The sequence below is a fragment of the Cynocephalus volans genome, chromosome 3 (assembly GCF_027409185.1).
Source record: "Cynocephalus volans isolate mCynVol1 chromosome 3, mCynVol1.pri, whole genome shotgun sequence".
NCBI lineage: Eukaryota > Metazoa > Chordata > Mammalia > Dermoptera > Cynocephalidae > Cynocephalus > Cynocephalus volans.
Genome location: NC_084462.1, coordinates 157479565 through 157503578, shown reverse-complemented (window position 1 = coordinate 157503578; position 24014 = coordinate 157479565). Strand labels below are relative to the sequence as shown.

At 42.7% G+C, this 24014-nt stretch overlaps 1 protein-coding gene across 2 annotated transcripts; it reads left to right on the top strand.

Annotated features, from left to right (window-relative positions):
- Positions 1-478: 478 nt before the first annotated feature.
- ANGEL1 (angel homolog 1) lies at positions 479-22243 on the top strand. Of its 2 annotated transcripts, XM_063091554.1 has the most exons (10): positions 479-571; positions 3717-4292; positions 5191-5417; positions 5865-5934; positions 6531-6964; positions 9191-9317; positions 9620-9730; positions 18583-18652; positions 19180-19343; positions 20109-22243. In XM_063091554.1, the coding sequence occupies exons 1-10, from the start codon at positions 508-510 to the stop codon at positions 20267-20269; spliced, it is 2004 nt and encodes a 667-aa protein (XP_062947624.1). In that variant the 5' UTR covers positions 479-507; the 3' UTR covers positions 20270-22243. The 2 variants fall into 2 exon arrangements, with proteins under 2 accessions (XP_062947624.1, XP_062947625.1); XM_063091555.1 differs by lacking the exon at positions 3717-4292.
- Positions 22244-24014: the final 1771 nt, after the last annotated feature.

The window sequence follows — 24014 nt, the reverse complement described above, 5'->3', positions numbered from 1 at the left end:
ATCCAAAGGTGGACACCTAGTTAGCGGCAATAGTGGGAATAAGGATGTGGCCTTTGAATAATACCTACGGAGCCTCCAGCGAGGCACTTAATTTTATTTATTTATTTATTTTTAATTTTAATTTATCAATTTACAATGTAATTAATTTTCGTGTCCCTTTACCAATTCCTCCTTTCCCCCCTTCCCCCCATCAACATCATATCTGTTCACTTGTCTTAACAAGCTCAAGGAGTTGTTGTGATTGCTGAGAGGCACTTAATTTTAAGCCCAGGCGCTTCGATGTCCGTCGGAGCCAGGCGGGCCCGTTGCCATGGGAACCGGCTCCTCCCGCCCCCTGAAGGCTCACAGAGATTCTAGGCTCGCAATAAAGTTGTTGTTGAAGCGCAGGCGGTGGGAGCCGCAGCGGCACCACGTGGGCCGGCCCGGGGGCGGGGCGGAGGCGGGGCCGAGCCGAGAGACACCCGGCAGGCGGCGGTGAGGAGGGGAGGCGGGCGCTCGCGGCCGGCCATGATCGCTTCGTGCCTGTCTTACCTGCTGCTGCCGGCCGCGCGCCTCTTCCGCGCCCTCTCAGGTACCGGCCCCGCGTCCTGACAGGCAGGAGCCGTACCCGGTCCCGCCTTTGCGGGGCTCCCCGAGGCCTGGGGCGGTGTGCGGTGCGCCGGGCCTCACGACCACCGTCTCCCGGGCAGTGCCAAGGTGTGGGGAGGCGGTCCTTGGCCCCCGGCCCCGCGGGGCCCGTCCCGACCCCACTGGGCCTGAGCTTGGCTGATGACCCTCGTGGGCGGCCCCCGCCTCACGCCTGTGGTCTGGTGACGTCGGGCCACGGTTAACGTGGAGGGGGACTGGGGAAGGGGCCCTCCTCCCCAGCCCTGGGAGTGCAGAGGGGCTCTGGGGCCGGCCGAGTCACTTCTCTGGGGGAGGTCGGGGAGGGTCGGCAACTCCGGGCTGAGGCGAGTGCTGGAATTCTCTGCGGGAGGAGGCGTGTCGGCCCGGGGGCGTCTGCTGCCGGCTGGAGTCCTGGAAGCACCTGTCTCCCCCTGGTTAACTTCACTCACCTTTCACAGCCGCCTCTCAGCTCTCTCCTCTCTCAGCCCTGTCTTTGGTTGACAAAGGGATGCTCAGAAGTCAGGGACACATTTGAATCTCAGCTTTGAAGCTTTCTCCACGTGCGTTTACAAAGATGTTGGTGGTTTGGGGGGCAATGCCCAGTTGAGGGAGGGTTATTCCTTTCCTTTTTCATAATCTGCCTGCACTCCCTAATTCCTCCTCTTTGAAATTCCGGAGGCTTTTTTTGCGACCATCAATTCCTCTCTAAGATCCCACAAAACTCCCAGACTTTCCTACAATTTAGGGGACAGGACCAAGAAGTACTTTCTTAGAAATAAGGGGTCCAAACGGTGCGTTTTGTGTTTTTCCTTTCTGGAAATTTACACAATGTGTATATGTAATTGATGTATATATTTCATGTAAAAAATATTTTAAATTTTTACTGGGTGACTGCCACTAGAATGCAAGTTTCTGGGGGGGGCAGGGCCATGTCTGTATTGTTCACTGTATCTGTAGTGCTAACACACTGCCTGGTATATAGTAAGTACTCAATGAATTCAGGAATGTCTTGTGTGTTCATACTTCTGAGGAATGGGAAACTCCACAGAAGTAGTTGTTTTCGGATAACTAAGTATATTCCTTTAACTATGTTGCTGTCTTTTCTGGCGCTCTTGCAGTGTCTCTGATGGCAGCTGTAGTGACATACACTAGTCCAGAGGTTTTCAGACCAGTAGAGTTCTAGGGATATCAGAAATATCCCCTTCTCACCCACACATTAAAGTGGTTGTGTGTTTGGTTTCTAGATAAGATTTTTTTTTTTAAATCCTGCTGCTGAAAAACCATCACCAATAAAAAGCTGCTAAATTTGAAAGCTAATAACCTCATGCCAAAAACCAAAGAACCTCTGCCATCTGCTACACACAGATGTTTCAAGGGGCAGATCATTAGCAAGTCCATGAGACTAAAACCCAGCAACCTAGCCCATGGGTTTAAAGCAGGGTTTCTCTGTCTCAGCACTGTTGATATTTCGGGCTAGATCATTTGTTGTGAGTTTGTCCTGTGTATTGTAGGATGTTCAGCAGCATCCCAGTCTTCTAACCACTAGAAGTCAGTAGCACTGCCACGGCTGTGACAATCACAGTGTGGATGTTGCTAAATGTCCCCTGTATTAGTCCATTTCTGTTGCTTATAATAAAATACCTGAAACTGGGTGATTTACAAAGAAAACAAAATTTATTGCTTACAGTTTCAGAGGTTGGGAAGTCCAAAGTCCAGGAAACACATCTGGGGAGGGTCTTAGTGATGGTGACGGTGACCCAGGGGTCTCACATGGCAGAAAATGGAAGAGCAGAGAGAGACTAACCTCTCATGCTCTTCTTTTGAAGCCCTCTGAACCACAACCCTGACCACCATTATTAATCCATTCATTACGGCATGGTCCTACAATCTAATCACCGCTTAAGTCCCTACCTTTAAATTATTTCCCACTCTCAACAGTTACAGTGGGAATTAAGCTTCTGATATATGAATTCTGGGGGACATGATTCCATCAGTTCACAACATCCCCTGAGGGCAAAATCAACCCAGTTAAAAACCACTGGTTTATAGGAACATAAATTCACATAGGCCATAAACATGATATTTGAGCCATCCTTCAATATTTGAATCATGTTAAAGTTTTTCTTGCCTTAAAAAAAAATTGCTTCTAGTGATTGAGGGTCAACATCGCCCATATCACTTGTCCTGTGCTGTAAATAAGTGATTTAGTGTATGGGGGTTGTTTGCTGTCACCAAAATACTTGGAGTTTGGGGGCTCTAATTTTAGAGTCTTTCCCGCCTGTTTCTTGCCTTTTGGCTTTCATTTGTGGCTTCTGTAGCAGAGAGATGACAGCCATCTCTTATGTCAATTGTTGGCACCTTCTAACTTACTGGTTCTGATGTATTGTGGAATGGGAAAGCAGACAATGAAGTTTATTGAAGATTTTGTGAGTAGAATAAATAGCTTTGAGAAGAGTCTCAAGGGACTTTGCCGAGAAGTAATTCGTATAATTTTGAGACTGTCTACTTTAGGACATTTTCTTTTGAAATGCATTCATACATTAGGGGATTTATAGAACTAGAAAAGCTCTTGGAGACTGTCTAGTTCAGACTTCTCTTGTCTGCATTTTCCAGTGAAGAGTGAGTCCATCTGACTAGGGACATTGTTCAAGGTCAGTTAGTTTTGTTAATTTCAGTCCTAGACCATAACAGACAGTTCTGATTCATAGTTAAGTGCTGGTTCCAATGTAATGTGGTTCTTAGAACCAGAGAGTTGATGTTAATAGTAGTCTTAACCTGCAGATAAAAAGGTTATGGTTTATATGTGCCTGTCTATGTCCTAGATTGAATGAAAGCCATTCTTTCATTCATGCACTGAATATTTATCAGGTCCCTACCATGTAAATTAACTACTATTTGTAAAGCACTTAGCATAGTGCCTGACACATAGTAAGTACTCTGATGGTGATGATGTTCCAGGCATTAAGGTGGGCAGACTCACTGATGGTACAGTGATGAGCAAGGTGGATATGGTTCTTGCTCATATGGGGCTTACATTCTAGCTGGGAGAAGAACCTGGGTTGGGTGATGCTGTCTTCTTATATAATATGATATTTTGGCTTTTCTCTTAGATGCTTTCTTCACATGTCGAAAAAATGCTGTCTTGGCGAAGAGCTCATCCCCCCAGGTAGAGGGCAACTTTGCCATGGCCCCTCGGGGCCCTGACCAGGAGGAGTGTGAGGGCCTGCTGCAGCAGTGGCGAGAAGAAGGGTCAAGCCAGGTGCTCTCAACTGCAAGTGAGGGTCCCCTTGCAGATAAGGGACTAGCCCAGAGCAGCCTGGCACTCCTGATGGATAATCCCAGAGAACAGGATGCTGCTTCCGAGGACAAGTGGTCCAGCAGGCAGCTGAGTGACATGCGGGCAGCAGAGAACCTGGACGAGCCTTTCCCTGAGGTGCTAGGGGAGGAGCCACTGCCAGAGGTCGAGGGCCCTGTGTGGGCAGCTGTCCCTATACAGACAGGTCCCCAGTATGCAGACTGTGCTGTCCTCCCAATGGGCGCCCTGGCCGCAGAGCAGTGGGGAGAAGACCCTGCGGTGATGGCCTGGAGCATGGCACCTGAGCCTGTGCCCTGGGGAGAGGCTCCTGTCTGGCCATTTGAGGGCCTGGGGCAGTTGCAGCCTCCCCCAATGGAAATACCATATCATGGTGAGTCTGACAACTGGCTGAATGAACCAGGGCAGCAGGTTGTCTTGGGTGGGCACAGCCATTGCCAAAGGGAAGATTCTCTGGTGAGAAGCTCTGCCACTGGATTCTATTTTTCTGAGAATCTCATATTGTCAGATCAAGAGGGGTCTTTCGTATCATCTCATCCGGCCCAATGTCTTAACAGATGAAATAACCACAGTGCAGAGGTAGGAGGACATGCCTAAGGTCCATACAGCTAGGTAGTGAAAGAACTGAAACCAGACCCTAGTTCTGATTCTCCAATGCTGTTTCTCTGAAGGGGATAGGGGTGGAGAAGTCTCAGGGCCTCCACTCTCTACCTCAACCAGAATAACTCCAGTTTTATTTGTGTTACATATTGGGAGTCCATTAAAATTTGAAGAAAGTGTTCTGTGGCTCATGTAGGTTTGTAATCCACTATGCTGCCCTGTGCCATAGGGAAGATGAAGGACACTTTGTCATCTCTAGCCACATAGACTTTTCCAGGTTTAGAGGTCAGAAAACACCCAAAGCTGAAATTAACTCTAGAAATGTCTTTAGCCTCAGGTGACTGTTAAGCACACCCATCTGAGTGATTCTTCAGAGACTCATGGATTTATCAAAAGTGAGAAATTGTCATCCTATAAATATTTACTGAGTATCTGCTAGGTGCTGGTGATGCAGTGGTGAGCAGGCCAAAATCGTCTCAGGCTTTATGGAGCTTACTGTCTAGTCTGACGAATGTCCTTAGAGTGCTGCTCAAATCCCCAGAGAGGGATGGATGAGAGGGAAAATGGAAAAAGCAACCTCAGGCATAATATTACTGAGTCAGGAGTGGAGATGGTGGGGCTTTTGGATAACATGTATTTGTCATGAAACTCTTCCTCTAATGCCTTTGCAGAAATTTTGTGGCGAGAATGGGAAGATTTCTCCAGCCAGCCAGATGCTCAGGGCCTGGAGGCAGGGGACAGCCTTCAGTTCCAGTTCACCCTGATGTCTTATAACATCCTGGCTCAGGACCTGATGCAGCAGAGCTCAGAGCTCTATCTGCATTGCCATCCGGACATCCTAAACTGGAACTATCGCTTTGCCAACCTCATGCAGGAGTTCCAGCACTGGGACCCGGATGTGAGTGAAGGGGGGAAGTGCCATCTTGCTTTGGCACGGAGCTGGGCTGTTTCCCAGTGCTCTTAGAAGATGAGTTCAACCCCATAGTTGTTCAGATGATTGGAGTCCTGCCTAGGGCTGGAGCTTGCCTGCCTGGAGCCACTGAATTTTGGGCAGATGCTGAAAAGAATCTCCCTCGGTGTGCACTTTCCAGCACCTTTATGCAGGGAGGGAGACTTAAGGGATTCAAGGAGCAGGAAAATCCAGTGCATGCATATATCTGTTCTCCTCAGCCTAAGTCTGGGCTTGTTCTTGCTGTTGGTGACTGGGAAGAGTCAGCCCTGTGGGACTTTTCAGGGTGACCCTATCTGAGATCCACAGTAGCTTCCCACCTGGCGTCAGTGCCTGCCGAAGTGGGAGTCATATTCCAGCACTCTGGAGTGATTGGTTTTCTTGTCAATTTCCCAGATCCTGTGTCTCCAGGAAGTCCAGGAAGATCATTACTGGGAGCAACTAGAGCCTTCTCTGCGAATGATGGGTAATGTGGCTCTCTGGCATGTTTCCAGCCTTTCTTCCTACCACTCTGACTACTCTCTTCTGAAGACACCTTTTCTTTTGTCTTTGTCAACCCTCAGCCTCACCTGTGAGCTAGCTCCTTCCATGTTTGGGTGAGAAAAAGTAGAGTTCTGCAGTTTTTAAAGCAATTCTGATATACAGTGCCATTTAATCCTTAAAGTAACCAGCCCAATGAAGCTAAGTGTTATTATCCCCATCTTACAGATGAAGATACTGAGGTTCTGAAAATTTGTGTTACTTGCTCAAAATCACAAAGCTACAAAGCTATTAGGTGTAGAACTAGGACTCTAACGTCTGACTCTAGATCACATGCTCTTCCTATCATGTTATATTGCTTCATACCCTTCCCTCCCTTCTTCCCCCTCCAGCCCCTCTGTCATCTGGTTATAACTATAAGGGAATCTCTGCAGAACCAGGGAAGTGGCAAGGGGAAGGGCTCCCCTTACTGAGCAGCAGAACAGTGCCTTAGGTGCACACACCTGGGCTGCTGCCACTGGTTAGAAGTGATTCAGGCTTTAAGGACTCTAACCTATGCCCTTGGTGGGGTTTTGCTTGCAGGCTTTACCTGTTTCTACAAGCGGAGGACGGGGTGTAAAACAGATGGCTGTGCTGTCTGCTACAAGCCCACTAGATTCCGTCTGCTCTGCGCCAGCCCCGTGGAGTACTTCCGGCCTGGCTTGGAGCTTCTCAATCGGGACAACGTGGGCTTAGTGTTGTTGCTGCAGCCACTAGTCCCAGAAGGCCTGGGGCAAGTCTCAGTGGCCCCTCTGTGTGTAGCAAATACCCATATCCTGTATAACCCACGCCGGGGTGATGTCAAGCTGGCCCAGATGGCCATTCTCCTGGCAGAAGTGGACAAGGTGGCCAGGTTGTCAGATGGCAACCACTGCCCCATCATCTTGTGCGGGGACCTGAACTCTGTTCCTGATTCACCTCTCTACAACTTCATCCGGGACGGAGAGCTCCAGTACCATGGGATGCCAGCCTGGAAGGTGAAATAGGAGTGGCCCCTTTGGGGGTAGGAATACAGCTAGGGAGAGATTCGGGTGTTGGTATCCAGTGCTGCTTTTGTGGCAGGGACCTCGGTTACCTCTGTTCTGGTTCCCTCCTGCTTTTTATTGTTATGTTGAATATCTGCTGCCCAACCCTGTAAGTTAGAAAGTTGTGAGTACCTTTGGTATATTGGAATCCTTTTCAGTTTTTATTATTAATTTTTAATTTACACGTAACATAAGTACATTTTTGCAAGGATGCGAACATCATAAAATAAGGCAAAAGCTGCCTTTGTTGCCTACATTCCTTACCCTCTCCTTATAGAGTCAAGTAATGACTGTTCTAAGTTTGGTGGTATTTTTCCAGATTATTTTCTATGCATTTATGGTGGCATCTATATCCTATAATGTTATAATCAAAATTACATTTGTTAAGCACTTACTATGTACCAGGACTATTTTAAGTACTTTTCATGTATTAAATAATTAATTTTCACAATTTCTATCAGTGCTTCCATTTTATATATGAGGAAACTAAGGCACAGAGAAGTTAAGTAATTTGCTCTAGGTAATTTGTGGTGGAACCAGATAGGATTTGTAACCAGATAGTCTGACCAGAGCTCTTGCCCTCAAATACTATGCTGTGATTGCTTATAATAGCCAATATGTACTCTATCATGTGTGTTTTATAAACATGATATACTACTGTGTGTGTCATTTGTAGCTTTTTTTTTTTTACTCAACAATTTGCATATAGATCTATCTCAGTCCTTTTAAATGTTGAATATTGATAGCATAGATATCTTATGCTTTATGAATTTGGGCTGATTTCTTTATATGTTCCTTAATCTTTTTGTTCCTCTGTTTTGCTCCTGCTGATCCAACTTATGGCTTAACTTTTGGCAAGTCACAATGGAGAAAAGACACAAAATGATTGATTTATTGTCAAGCCCTTTGGGCTTTTATTTTAATCAGGTTAGTGGAGTGCCAATGATGTCCTAGTTGCCGTGTGCGCAGAGAAAGGCATCATCGTACAGTAAAGGAGCTATACTCAAGGAGCTCAGAGAGTGGGAAAAAGAACTTATTGAGTGCCTACCATGTGACAGACACTATTAGACATAGTGCATAACAGAACTTGGCTTAGAAACCAGACAGTCCTGAGTTCAAATCCCTGCTCTGACACCTTGGGCAAGTTATTTAACTTTCGTAAGCCCCAATAGCCTCATCTGTACATTGGGGATATAATGGGATCTGCTTCAGAGGGGTTTTGGGGGATTTGGGGGTGGACTATATAAAATAATGCGTGAAAAGTGTTTTCCTGTACCTGGTTCAAAGGAAGCAGTCCATAATTGGTAGTGAGTATTATTAAGATTCTTAATTGTACATGTATTATTGTCCTATTTTTCAGTATATTTCAGGATATTGAACCCAAGAGAGTTAACTAATTTGCCCAGAGTCACACACCTATTAAATGCCATTAAATTCCAGGTCTGTCTGTCTTCAGATGATATATTGAAAATTGATGCCCTCTAAGGGCAGAAGGATTGTGTCCATCATTCCTCTATTCCCAACACTTAGCCAGTGTCTTGCACACAGTTGGCATTCAAATATTTGTTGTTGTTAAATGAAATAAAGAGAATTTTGCTACACATGTTGGAGATATGCAGATGACTGATGTTGCCGAATGTTTCCCCTACTACGTTCTGTCCATTCCCAGGCTGCTCATTGGCTTTGACCGAGGATGGTGACATAGATACGGTAAAGTGCTTTGGTGCATTTCCCATTTGGTTTGACCCTGTGGTTTCCCAATAATAGGCTCAAGATATTAGACCTTGATCCAGAAGATCCAAAAATCAGGATAAACCTTTTCCCATCGTAAGCGAAAGCCCCTGAGAGCTGATATTCCCTGTGGAGAATTGTGTAGATTTTTCTGAAGTGAAATTTAGGGGACCACATGTTCATACAGTTCTGTTCTCCCTGACTCACATACCTCACTCTGACCTCTCATTCCTGTCTCATGGACATTTCACTGTTTGTAGTGAAAAAGTAATGGTTTTAATTAGGTCCTTATTTTTAACCTTCCCTTGAGACTTACATGGCTTGCTATACCATGTATGTAGTGTGTGATGTGTGTGTTTGCATTTGTCCACATGTCCCAAAACGTGGGCTGTTATTTCCTTTTTCCTGTCTTGGTTTCCGCATTCCCACTCTGCTCTTTCCTTGTAGGTATCTGGACAGGAAGACTTCTCCCATCAGCTTTATCAGAGGAAGCTGCAAGCCCCACTGTGGCCCAGCACCCTGGGCATCACTGATTGCTGTCAATATGTCACCTCCTGTCACCCCAAGAGATCAGGTGAGCATATGTCACATTTTTGGTTGGCTGTGTCTTCATGCCCATTTTGGGAGAAAGATGGTGCCTCAATCACAAGAAAAAGTATAATCCCCTCAATTCTTAGCGAGTCCCTCTGTTTTTCTCACTGACTTCCCTGTGGTCACCCAGTGAGATGGACAACTTTAAACCATAGCCATTGAAAAATCTCGTCTTCAGAGCCAGACTTCTTCAGTGTTCCTTTGCTGGAAGCTTCTTGGTACTAAGGAGGTCTCAGCACGTGGCTTCTTTTCCTTTCTTTCACTGTTGCCTTTCCTGGTTTACAGAAAGACGTAAGTATGGCCGAAACTTCCTGTTACGTTTCCGCTTCTGCAACATTGCTTGTCAGCGACCTGTAGGATTGGTTCTCATGGAAGGAGTGACAGACACTAAGCCAGGTAATGAGAACTAAACCTATTTTCTTGATCTTCTTTCTTCCTCACCCCTGATATCTGTCAGTTATATGTTTTCCTATTCTTTTCTAAATATGATTCTTAGAGATCAGCTTCTGGCAATAAATATACTTAGAAGGAAGATCAGTGTAGTTCAGTGGTCATATGCATGCATGAATGTGCAATGTGGTAAGAGCACTGGCCCAGGAATCAAGAGACTTGGGTTCTAACTAGCTCTGAGACCTCAAATAAGCCACTAACCTTTTAAGACTCAAGTTGCTAATAACTAGCATGTGTACAGCATATATAAGGGAGAAGATACATATGATGGGGCTTCAAAAATCATAAGGTGACAGAGATCCTGGTTGTAATAAAAACTTGCTCCTACTGAGAACTTCCATATTGAATGTATACTTGACATTCTCCCCTTCTTGTCTCTGAAACCACTCCAAAGCAACAAGGATAATAGACGAAAGAAATGCGAACTCCATCTTTGACAAAACTAGGAGATCTGAAGTTCTGAAACCATGAGCCACAAGACAGATGGAGTGGCTGCAAGAAGCACTGGACATCGTTTAGGAGTACCCAAGGAAATATGGAGAGACTTATCTTTGGGCTGTATGGGTCTCAGAAAGAATCAGCAGAGTATATTTCTCCAAGGTGAGGAGTGTACCTTGAGGCACAAAACCAAAATCTCTTTTTTTTCAAACAAGAGTAGAATGCACAGGTGGTGATGGGAGAACCTCTGGATCTGCTTTGATCCTAAGAGGCAATGGAAGAAAGATTAATCAGGGAATCAAGCCATATTTGCATTAATCAGCCTGTTCAAGGGGTAAAGGAGAGGTAAAGTATTTATAGAGGTGCATATCTCTTTTGGCTGGGGAGAATTAAAGGTTGAAAAGACTTATACATAACCCTGTGTCATAAGGAAAATTCCTGTTACTTGGAATATGCACCTAGTCCTTCCCTTATATAAACTTTGTACAAATAGCTGGTGCAGAAAAATCTCAACTGAGCTGGGCTTGCCCAAAAGGAACAGCATGGGATCTGTACTAAAATAACGCAAGGAAAAAAGGAAGAAGGAATGGAAAAGCAAAAGGGAGATAAAGAATACTTAACCTCAAAGATAAACATTGTTGCCATGAAGCATGTGGAAATTGTGATTGTTTCCCTCTGAATAAAAAAAAAAAAAAATGAAGCAATTGCCTTTATAAAAGAAAACCACAAAAATAAAATAACTGCCTGTATGAAATAAGTTCAGGTACATGGCAAGACATCAGAAGATGAAATATAAGCTACAGAGTTCAAAAGAAGTAGAATAGGAAATAAAAACATTATAAGAAATGAAGACAAAATTGGATGCAGCACGAGAGAGAATAGATTGCTGAAAATAAGGCAAGCGACAGAGGCCAGGAAACCAAACCAAGACAAAACAAAAAACCAAGCAAAATGAAAGGAAATAAAAAGATAAAAAGGATTAGAGAGAAGTTACAGTAGTGAGAGATAAAGGAGATCCAGCATACACATACTAGGAGTTCACAAAGAAGAAAACCAATTTAATGGCACAAAGGAAATATTTAAAGATATGATTCAAGGAAGATTTTCCCAAAAGGAAAAGATCTGAATCTTCCGATCAAGAGGACATATCATGTCTCAGTAAAAAATGTGTAGGAGATCCAACACAAAGACATCTTAGTGAAGTTACTTGAAGACAAAGATAAAGAAAATCCTTTGGGCAGTTGAGCTAAACGATTGAGCTACTTTTAAGTTTAACAGTAATCAGGTTGGCATAAGACTTCTTAACATTGACATGCAACTCTAGAAGACAGTGGATCAAGACTTCAAGGAAAGAATTTTATACCCAACCAGCAGCCCTTCTTGAAGAAACTACTAGAAGGCAACCAAGCAATGGATAGGGAAACTATACATAGTAAAAGGACTGGTGGTGAGCACTGAATTTTTTTTAGTTGTAGGAATTTAATTTGAATTGGCATTTTACATAAAGCAGCAAACATTTCAGTGGCTCATTTTTTTTTTTTTTAATTGCAAAGCTGAAGTATTATTACAGCTGTGGCAATAGCAATAATAGTAACAGTGGCCACCATGTATTGAGTGAGTAGCATGTGCCAGGAACTGGGGATAAGTGCTGGTATCTGTTGGGCTCAGGCAGGGCAGCGGTGGCTCAATGTTTTAAGATTACAAAATCCTCAAGTTAAACAGTAACAGGATGCCACATAGGTAATTTCATATTAAGAATAGATTGTTTTTAAAAATCAGTGCTGTAAAATAACATTTCAATTTGATAACAAAATTAAACCAAAAATCTTTAAAATATATACCGGCAATCATTTTGTTAGTAGAAAAGAATTGTTCCATTGGGAGGACATCCAGTTCACTAACAACGCAAAACAACAATATTTTCAAAATTGAGATCAAATTTGGGTGAACATCCATCTATTACATACTGTGAATGTGTCCTTCCATTTGTTCAGTGCCAGTACCCAGGGCTGAACATGCTCCTGAAGAATCTCTTTTAAAGATTCCAAATCTAAAAAACTATGACTATTTAGAGGCTATTAGTCGAAAGAATTAAGTGTGTACAAGGAGATCATAGTGAGTGCATTCCTTTTTCTAGAGGATCTGTTCAGGTATGCTAACAAATAATATTTCCAGGTCAATGCCAGAGTCATCCAACCCAACTGTGCATATCAAACATGCCAACTTGACACTAGCTTTAATGCGGGGCCTCTAGATCCAAAGGGAGATGCAGTGCTAGGTAGTGATTGTCTCATTTTCCCATAAGCTGACATTGCTCTTGGTGGAGAATTCCACATCATCCAAGTTGTGTAATAAAAAACATTGTGATTCTCATTCTTTCCAACTCCGTTTGTGACAGAATAGTTTGTAAGTAGAGCATTGAAATATCAAGTCCCTCGCTTGTTAATATTTTCAGTCATTAATGATTTATTTTTTGTCATATGATTTTTAAGGACACTACACTGTTTTAGTCTGTTTAGGCTGCTATGACAAAATACCATAAGCTGGGTAGCTTTTAGATAACAGAAATTTATTTCTCATTCTGGAGGTTAGGATATCCAAGATCAAGGCTCCGGATATTTGGTGTCTGGAAGACACCACTTCCCAGTTCATAGACAGTTTCTTCTCACTGTGTCCTCACATGGTGGAAAGGGCAAGGGGTCTCTCTTGGGCCTCTTTCACAGGGCACTAATCCCAGTTCACACTCAGGACCTAATCACTTCCCAAAGATACCACCTCCTAATACCATCACCTTGGGGGTTAGGATTTCAACATATGAACTGGGAGGGTGGGGCGGGGAGTGGTGGCATAAACATTCAGACCATAGCAATAGACACTAAAAGGAGTTATTGTGTTTGCTTTCTCATGGGCACTTGCATGTTTACACTGAATCTTGGGGCTTCAGGTCTTTTAACAAATAAGAGCAAACCATATGCCCAATTTAGTGCATTACAGGAAGAAACAACTGCTAGTGGGTGAGGTTTATAAACCACTAGTTAAGAAACTTATCAGAAGGTCACACAGCAAAGGCCGTGTGGTCAGTTTTAAAGCAGGAAAGTTCTGAATGCACCCTCTCCACTGGCCCATGTGTGTGACACAACTCTGGATCCTCTTCCCAAGTACTTGCAGAAGAACTTCCTTGTTTGGCTACTACCAATGCTGAATGGGCCCAGGAAGATGTTGTAGTTCATGTAGAGGTAGCTGTGTCCCAGGTGACCTGGAGAACAGGTGGAGCCCTTGAGTCCTGTGTAACTGCCAGAGCAGTGCTGTTTGTACACAGTGCTACATTGGCAGAACCTAGTGTTGAGGGAAACCATTTTTAAGATCTGCTGGCCACTGTGATTTTTCTGGCATATTCTAATGGTAAAGGATGTAACTCAAAATAAAAATATTAGTGTTATGGATGTTTATGCTCCAAATAACATCACATCAACAATAACAAAGTACAACCATAAGCTGTAACAAGGAGTAATAGTCAGAAAATAACTAACGGTAGAAAGTCTTAATTCGTCTTTCTCAGTCCACAACAGATCAAGTGGATAAAAGATAACTAAAAAAGATCTAAGTAACATGTTGTGTGGTAAATCTGATGATATATTCAAACTCTGAACATTGAAAGCAAAGAATTTTTTAAAGAATTTTTAAGAATACACAGGACATTCTTAAGAATTGACCATGTGTTATACCATGAAGCACATGCAATAAAAATAGAAATTAAAACTTCTATTTTAATTTCTGGACACTTAAACTTTTGGGTAAAAGAGGGAATTTAAGCTGAAACTGTAGAATATCTAGAAAATAACAATAGTGAAAATGCCATATATTTGTGGGATATAGCAAAAACAGTGTAAAGTGAAAAATTCATAGGATTATAGAATATTTAGAATTATGGAATTATATTAATATATATGAAAGGATGAAAATAAGCAAATTAAGCATCCAGTTCGAGAGATTAGAAAAAAGAAATAAACTGAAAGAAAGCAAGAGGAAAGAAGATTAAAATGGAAAAAATTTAGAAAACAGAAAAATAGTAGAACTAGTAAACTCCAAGAGCTGCTGGTTGTTTGGATGCAAAACAGCTGCCAATTAAATAAGCCCATTAGCTAACCTATTTAAGGGGAAAAAAAAGGATCAGAACAAGTATCCAGATGCAAAAGAAAAAAAGAATCATGGAGAGTTTCTTTGCTCAACTAAGTGCAAAAGGAATTGAAAACTTAGATGGCACATAAATGTAATTTACTAAAAATTATTCCAGGGGAGATTGTGTAAATAAATTAACTACTATAGGGGAAAAATAATAGAAAATGATCTCAGAGATGCAAGCCCTCAAAAACAGCAGGCTCAGATTAATAGGGGAAGGTCATCCAACCTTTAAAGAACCTTTGATTCCTTTACTATAGTAGTCCCTCCTTACCCGTAGGAGACCCGTTCTAAGACACCCAGTGGATGCCTGAGGCCTCAGAGAGTACTGAACCCTATATATGCTATGTTTTTTCCTGTACATACATACTTAAGATAAAGCTTAATTTATAAATTAAGCACAGTAATTAACAATAACTAATAGTAAAATAGAGCAATTATAACAATATACTGTAATTAAAGTTATATGAATGTGGAGTCTTTCTCTCTCAATACTGTAATATTTTCTGACTGGTTGACAGAGTAATTGAAATGATGGAAAGTGAAACCGCAGATGGAGGGGGACTACTGTATTTAAATTGTTATAGAGCACACTCAAGAAGAAAGGGGCCAGGTTATTTTTATGAAACTATTGACACCAACACTTGATGATAATTACACAGAAAAAGAAAACTATAGACTCTAATATTCTCCACCTATGAATATTTATGTAAAAAATTTTAAATAGAATATCAGGAAGCAGAATCTAGCAGCACATTGAAAGAGCAATATACCATGACCAAATAGAGTTTATTAAAAATATGAGGATAGTTGAACATTGGGAAATCTATTAGTATAACTTGTTATACACGTATATATGAAATCTGTTAAATATGTGAAATCCATGCTATCTTCTCTATAGATGTTGAAGAGACATTTGTTAAAATTTAACATCTATTTCAGATTCTTTCAAAATGAACCCTCTTAAATTAAGGGAAAAGTGGATAATTCCTTACACTGTTGAAACGTATTTATCTCAGCTTCAGAAATCAGCATCTTGCTTAAAGAGAGAACCTCTAGCAGCATTCCTGTTAAAGTTAGGTACAAGACAAGGATGACCACTATCATTATTTAACTGTGTTTGGAGATACTAGCCAACAAAATTAGCAATAGATAACAAATATAAGAAAGAAAATAGAAGTGTGAAAATAGAAAGGAGGTAGTAAATTATTACTTACTAATGATATCACATAACTGGTGATCCAAGAGTATCAACTAAAAGCAGCATTTAAGCATTAAGATAATTCTTGAAAGTAGCCAGGTACAAAATGAATATGCAGAAATCAGTAGTATTAATATGTAAAAATATTGATATATTAAAACATAATGAAAAAAAGACCCTATTTGTAATAGTATCAAAAAGAAAAATGTAGAAATAAGTTTAACAGGAAAACGGTAAGGTATATAAGGAAACATTACCTTTCATCTAAATTATCAGATTTATTGGCAAGAAGTTAAGACGTTGTCCATAATGTTCCTTTATCCTTTTCTTAAAAAACATCTTTTTTTTTTTTTTTAAAAAGATGACTGGTAAGGGGATGTTAACCCTTGACTTGGTGTTGTCAGCACCACGCTCTCCCAAGTGAGCCATGGACTGGCCCTTAAAAAACATCTTTATGTGAGATGAAATTCACATATAAAATCCACTCATTTAAAGTGTGCAATTAAGTGGTCTTAGTATATCCAGAGTTGTGCAATCATCACCACAGTTTAATTTTAGAACATTTTTATTACCCACAAAAGAAATTCCATGCCTATTAGTAGTTACTTTCTATTCAACCCTCTTCATGTTAAAAATCTACATGTTAAAAACCCATAGATATATGGGTTTCTGGACTGTCCACTCTATTCCATTCGTCTCTATGTCCTTATGCTAGTACCACAGTCTTGATTAATATAATTTTGTATGTTTTTAAAATAGGGAAGTGTAAGTCCTTTGACTTTGTTATTGTTTTTCAAAGCTATGTTGACTATTCTGGGTTCCTTGTATTTCCATATGTATTTTAGGATCAGCATGTCAATTTCTGCCCAAAAAAAGGCAGTTGGGATTTTGATAGAGATCTACAAATCTGTAGATGAATTTGGAAAGTACTGCCATTTTAACAGTATTGTCTTATCAGTGAATACAGGATACCTTTCCATTTATTTAAATCTTTAATTTCTTTCCATGTTTTGTAGTTTTTCATGTGCAGGTCTTATATTACTTTTGTTAAATTTATTCCTAATTATTTTATTCTTTTTGATGCTATTGTAAATGAATTGTTTTCTTAATTTCATTTTTGGATTGTTCATTGCTAATATATAGAAATATGATTTTTTGTATATTAATCTTGTATCTTGTGATCTTGATGAACTCATTAATTCTAATGGTTTTTTAATGGATTTTGTAGGATTTTCTATATATAGAAATACAAATAGAAACAACTTACAAATAGAAACAGTATTGCAGGTTGAGTATCACTTATCCAAAATACTCGGGACCAGAAGAATTTTGGATTTTGGATTTTTTTTTAAATTTCGGAGTATTTGCAGAATACATACTAGTTGAGCACCTCTAATTCAAAAATCTGAACTGCAAAATGTTCCAACGAGCATATCTTTTGAGCGTCATGTCAGTGCTCAAAAAGTTTTGGATTTTGGATCATTTCGGATTTGGGATATTCAAATCAGGAATGCTCAACACCTGTATTTCTGTTCCAGTCTGGATACCTTTTATTTCTTCTTCTTCCATTATTATCCTGACTAGAATTTTTGGTGCAATGTTGAATAGAAGTGATGAGAACAGACACCTTTGTCTTGTTCCTGATCTTAGGGGTAAAGCTTTTTAGTCTTTGACCATTAAGTTTGATGTTAGCTGTGGGGTTTTTGTAGATTCCCTTTATCAGGTTGAGGAAGTTGTCATCTATTCCTAGTTTGTTGATTGTTTTTTTAATCATAAAAGGGTGTTGGATTTTGTCAAATGTTTTTCCTGTGTCTATTGAGATAATCATGTGATTTTTTTCTTTAAATATTCTATTAATATGATGTGTTACATAATTGGTTTTCAGATATTAAAGCAACCTTACATTCGAACTTAGTCACAGTATGTAATATTTTAATATTTTGCTGCATATGGTTTGCTTGCATTTTATTGAGGAATTTTGCATTTATGTTCATAAAGGATATTGGTCTATAGTTTTCTTTGTGATGTTTTTATCTAGTTTTGGTGTCATGGTAGTACTGTCCTCATAGAGTGAGTTAGAAAATGTTTCCTCTTTATTTTTTGGAAGTGTTTGTGAAGGATTCATACAAACTTCTCTTTAAATGTTTGGTAGAACTCACTAGTGAAGCCAACTGAGCCTGTGCTTTTCTTTGTGGAAGTTTAAAAATTATCAGTTCAATCACTTTACTTATTATAGGCCTGTTCAGATTTTGTTTCTTCTTGAGTCAGTTTACATAGTTTGTATCTCTTTAGGAATTTCATCTATGTTATCTAATTTGTTGGCACAATTATTTATAATACTGTATTTGCTTAATTTTTTTTTTCTGATTTTAGTAATTTTAGTATTTTTTTTTCCTTCGTCAGTTCAGCTAATGGTTTGTCAATGTTGTTGATCTCTGTTATTTTACTAATATCAGTAGGATTTGCAGTAATGTCCCCTCTTTCTTTCCTGATATTGGTAATTTATATATTTTCTCTTTATATTATGTGTGTATGGTATACATATATTTGTGTAGGTATATGTATGTGTCCATAGATACATACACACACACAATGGATGGTATGTTATAGAAAATCTCTAGAGGAATATACCAGGAATTTGGTAACACCGGTTGCCTCTGGAGAGGGGAATTGAGTGGCAGAGGGTGAGTGAGGTTGATATACTATGTGACTGTATGACCTGTTCTAAAAAAGAAAAAAGGGATGCTGAGCCAAGGAAGACAATGTCTGTATTAAATGCCTTCATATCTGCCTTCCTGAGATTCTTTACTCTGGTTCATTGTTTTCTTCCTCTCTTCACCATTTCTCTTCCCTTTCCCCTTTTGGATCATTCTGGAGCAGTCCATCCAAAGATCTGGGAGGGATTTCAGGGTGAAAGGTTATGTTCCTGCTTCATTATCTATGGATGTAAAACCTTTTTTCCTTCTCTGGTCCCCTACAGAGCGACCTGCTGGTTGGGCTGAGTCTGTCCTTGAGGAAAACACATCTGAGTTTGAGCCTGTCTTCCCCGGGTAACCTTCCCTACAGTTCTCTTTAGCTTTCAGTCCAGCCCCTGCCTAGGTGTGAGAGAGAGATTCCCATTGGCTATCCTGAGGCTGATTTGAGGGGTCACTTTTCGCCAAGCTCTCTCTTTCCTTAGTACCTGCTAAGCTTATAGATTGGTAATATAGGTATGCAAAAGTCAGAAGTGACCCACCCACCTGTGTTCTTGCAGATGAAAAGCCCATGCACTCTTCTCAAGGGTAAAGCCTCACAGAAGAGCTTGCTGGCGCATGGACAGGGGTACATTGGGTATACTTTACCAGGTAGCAAGCAGAGAGTGGGGGATGAGGAATGCCAGGGGGTCTCAGTATGTCTGTTTCAAGGTTAATTTTAGCTAAGAGTGCCAGCCTCTTATTAGCATGGGAAGGAATTTGCTGAGATTGAGTCATTTGGGATAATTCCTTAAAAAAAAAACTTCATAAAAGCCACAGAAAAAGTGACCTTGGGAAAATCTAATAATTTTTGTTGGGTGACATCTGCCCCTCCATCCCTGTAGGACTATAGGCACCATCCAGCACTGCCTCCACCTGACCTCGGTACACACCCATTTCCTGTCCCAACATGGCCGTCCAGAAGTCACCACGATGCCTTTGGGTCTTGGAATGACAGTGGATTATATCTTCTTCTCAGCTGAGTCCTGTGAGAATGGCAACAGAAGTGGTAAGCCTGGTGGATACCGGGTTCCTAGAATCCACCCTAGGGTCCTTGGGAACAGCTGATGGTAGGTCAGGCATTTGGTGGCATGGCTTGGGCTGCTGGGGCCTGACCAACAAAGGAACAAATTTCATACTCACCTGGCACTGGTCATCTTCATTATTCTCCCCCATAGGCCATTGCCTGCCTTTTCTCTTTTTATCCTTAAATCATTAGAGAGAGGTGGGTTGAACAATCACTATCCATCCCTATTTTAGAGATAAAAAGAGAGCACCAGGAGGTGATCAGATTTGTTCAGTGGCAGCCAGTTAGTGAGGGACTTGGTAGGTTAGAGACCCTATTTCCTATCTCCTCACCCCATACCAGTAGTCACAGTCTAGCAGTCTACCAGCCCCATGCCTATTTTGTTTAAAGAATGTTTTTTAAAATGTTTGAATTGATTGTCCATATTTAAAAATCTGATTTTATACAGAAAATCTGGATTTCTAGCTTCTCTCAGAAAATCCAGATCCTGTAAAGCTGGGCCTGTGTATACATTCTCCAGTTTGTCACAATCCCCCTGAACCCACCTGTCTTTATTCATTGATATCATGGAAAATCTCTGAGAAAATGAGGCCTCCTCAGCCAGAGGCGCAGAAGGAGATGAGGGAGGGTGGGGCAGCCCAGGGGATGCAGCATACATAAGGTGTAGTCCCAGAGGGCCCCACCCTGTCCACCTGGTGCAGCGTGACTGTAGCTGCTTTACCCACTGGCTTCTGCTTTATGCCTCAGATCACAAGCTTTATCGAGATGGAACTCTCAAGCTCCTGGGCCGTCTTTCCCTCCTCTCTGAAGAGATTCTCTGGGCTGCCAATGGCTTACCCAACCCCTTCTGCTCCTCAGACCACCTCTGCCTGCTTGCCAGCTTTGGGATGGAAGTCACCGCCGCATGATGGGGCTTCCAGGGGAAGAGAGCTTCTCTTCCAGAAGAGCTCACTGGATCAGAGACTGTGGAAATATCCCATGCTTCTGGAAACTTAGATCCAAGAAATTTACCTCCCCTCCACTCCCCTCCACCTCCTTGCTCCCTTTTCCCACGGTTAGCTTTTCTCCAGGCCTGTACACGTTCTCTGCCTGTGGTCCCTGCCCCGCCCCAACCTCTTCCTAATCCTGTGCCACATACTCAGTGGCCCTGGGAGAGGCAGAAGCGGGGGGTTCCCCCTTCCTTCATGTATCCAGTGCTCCCCCTTGATTTTTAATTACCAGGGTTGTGGGAGCTATTGATCTCATTGGTTATTTGCTTTCAGGCCGTTTCTTGGTGTTACCTTCTGACCCGACCTTCTCTCCACCTTCATGACCTCTGAGCCCAGCCCTCTTGCCAGGCATGCACATGTGAGATGTGCATATCCTGCGTGTGTCCTCTTGGATGGGACTGCTGTGCACAGCCATGCCTGCCTCTGACCAGTACTTTCCACATTGGGGCTGCAGGCCCAGGGAAGATTGAGAGCATGACTGAGCAGCTGAGTGCTACCAGGCAGCAGCAGGCATGGGCCCTTCTCTCCTCTTGTCCTCTGTGTTTCATTAAGCATTCATCCTGCCAACGAGGGCACACTCGTCATCTGGGCTCTGGGAACGAATGGGCCCCACAGCCTGGAGCAACAGATTTGAGGATGTGCTACCTGCCCCAGTGGGCTCAGTGCCTCTAACCCAGAGCTCCTCACAGATCTGGCATGGTTTCTCCAGGGCTCATCCCTTTCCCCAGGCTTTCCTGAGAGAGGCACAACTTTGAACCCCTGTGTGGGGTTCAGTGGGCCAGGATAGTGGTGTGAGGTTTAAAACTCTTTAAGGGTGAGAAGGAAGAACCTTCAGGAAACTTATCTCACTGGACTCCGCAGCGTCCAGAACTGGAGCAAGAGTAGGGGTCCCAGTAGGGGGAAGAGCAGGTAGGCTCTGCAGCAGTCTCAGCCAAGACCCAAGATTTCAAGGGCTTGTGCTCTTTCCTCTGCACACCTAAGAAGCAGTTTTCTGTTCCTTTCCTCCCACCATGTTTTACTTTTTGCTGCCTCCCTCCTCCTCCATTCCCTTCCATTTTCTCTCCAGAAAATCCTGGTATTTAGCTCAGGCCAAACCACCTCAGCAGAAAGGTGGTCTTGGGCAAAATTGGTACAGGAACTTGGGGTAGCAGTGTTTGAGGATTTGCTCTGCCTGGCAAGGCCTTGGTTGCTGGTTGCCTCTGCTTTCCCTCCCCTGTCACGGGTACCCTGGCCCATTCAAGGGACTACCTAGCCCACACCATGTCACCTGCATGTCTTAATTTTTCATTGCTAGGGTGTGGCCAGGGGCATTCCTGGGCCAGCTACTCCCCACATCTCCCTTAACTCAGAGTAGCAGCTGGCCTTTGTAGATTTGACTTGCTGTTGCCCAACTCAGCCTTCAGAATGGGACTGAAGACACTGGTCAAGAGGCTTGAGTTAGGCACAGTGAGACAGAGGTTAATGTTCTTTCCTTTTTTTGAAAGCCAAAGACCCAGCTTGAATTCTGCTGCTGTGTTCATGGTTATAAGCTTTCCTTGCCTAGCATCTGGGGAATTTCTTTTTCTACATGTGTATTTTTAAACTTTATTCCTGCGTACTGGGCCTGTGCCTGTCTGAGCCCCAACCTATCTGGCCACACCCCATCATTCACTTTCTCTCCCATGTGCACCACTTAAGATGGTCTCAAGACAGACCCCGTTGGTTCCTAGGACTAGGGCCCATCGCTGTTCTCTTCTGCTAGGAAATAGAGGTTAAAAACAGCTAAAGATGGCAGAGGGCAGGAGCTTGATAAATGATCTTTTCCTTATTTTATTATTTGTTTCTGTTTTGGCAATGAAATGGAGGTTTTAAATGGTCATTTAAACTCTTTTTCCAAATAAAGGTTTACCTATTTTCCCCCCTGCTATTGGTCATCTTATTAAGATCCTGAAGAGCATGGGGTCTTGAGAAAGGTCCTGGAGAATGAGGTGGGCAGAAAGGAAGAGACTGACGAGCTTCTGATCCTGGGGTGGAGTCTCAAGATCTAAGTCTAGACCAGAGAGATTTGTTGTAATCTCCCTCTACCAACTGAGGCAAATTCCCACTGCTCTGAGGCATGGGAGGGATGAGGAAAGCCCCCTGCCCTGATTTTTGTTGGGGTGCAGCTCTCTTTTCCATCCTCACCAAGCGAGAGGAGAGTAGCTCTTTCGGCTGCTTTTCACTCTAATTCCATCTGCTTCCCTCATGCCTCCCACTAGTCCATAGTGTGCTGCAGGAGGGTCTGTGTGGAAAGTGGGATAAGATGTGTGTTTTCCTGGTCAAAGCTGTGGCAGCTGCGTGTGGCAGATGCTTCTTGCCAAGTGTCTATTTCTGATCATCTCTTGCATTCTGGAGCCAGGGCTGATCTGTGGCCATCTGTCACTGGGAAAATGTCTCTTCCTTCCCAGGCCTAACTCTGCTGGTACTTCTGTCCTCCTCCAGCCTCCCTACAGTCAAGCCCATGTGCCCATGGGGAACCCTCAAACGAGGTGTAGCTTTCTGCCTTACATAAACAGATTTCCAGACCCCACAGTAGACCTCTCAATCAGTCTCTGGGAATCTGAATTATTTAAAGCAACCTGGATGCTTTTGGTACACTACCTGGGTTGAGATCCACTGACTCAGTAGAAAGAAAACTTAGCCACGGATTAGGAACACCACTCATCATCTTGGCCCGGTTAGTGAGTGTAGGTAAGTTATTTAAACCCTCTGTTTCACTTTCCATCACTTGGTGAAATGGAAATTAAAGTAACAATCACTTCTACTTGTAAAGAATTTTCAGATCTGAGGTCTCTTTGTTTGGGCTTTTTGGCAAGAAGAGGATGCTAAATATTCCAGGGAATTATTGATAGGAGTTCGGCGTGGCTAGTTCTCCCCAGCCAGGCTGGACCGTTGGGCCCATGGGCTGGGAAGTATTTGAAAGCTCTAAGCTTTGAGGTGTGGCCCAAGAGAGCCCTTTCCTGGCATGGAGGGTTCCCCTAGTTGCCCCAGTCAGTTAACACATGCATGGCACTTCAACAGTTTACACAGTGCTTCTACTTATGCTATCAAAGACAGTAGCACTGCGAGTTGCCAGCTCAGGCATCGTTCAGTTATTACCTTTATATCCGAGGAAACAAAAATCCCAGAGATACATATTGAGGATCTCCTTTGCCTTATTTCTTGCCACCCCAAACTCCTCAGAACACAGCCTTTCTTGGGGTAGGCAAGAGAAATTATCTTGTAAGGCAGACACACATGGTGGGTGATGTGGGGCTGGGAAGGGGAGCTCAGAGGCAGGTTTAAGCTGGAGACCAAGAAGGTACAATCAGGCAGGCTGCTGCTTTTTAATTTTGTTTTTCTCTGCAGTTCCTGCCCTGTGTAGTTAGAAACTAGAGGATTGTGTTTTGATTGGCTATATAATGCAGTGTGGCTTCTCTTCTCCCAGGAGTAGAAGGTGCCACCTGTAAGTTTCCACCAGGGGGAGCTGCCCTGCAACCCTGGGCTGCCAACACCCTGGTGCACCCCTCCTCTCCTTTTCTCCCTCCCAAGCAAATGTGCAAGACAAAACTTCTAGGCAGTGGCCAGCTAGGTGAGAGCCTCAGAGGGTGCAGAACTGTTGGATCAGGAGAATGTGAATTCCTGAAGGGAAACTGCCCTTCTGCCC

Bases quoted from the DNA above. Each gene is read 5' to 3' on its own strand.
- ANGEL1 (XM_063091554.1), top strand. From the start codon at position 508: ATGATCGCTTCGTGCCTGTCTTACCTGCTGCTGCCGGCCGCGCGCCTC. The intron at 4,293-5,190 runs GTGAGTCTGACA...ATGCCTTTGCAG, and splicing joins AATGGAAATACCATATCATG to AAATTTTGTGGCGAGAATGG. The intron at 6,965-9,190 runs GTGAAATAGGAG...CTTTCCTTGTAG, and splicing joins ATGGGATGCCAGCCTGGAAG to GTATCTGGACAGGAAGACTT.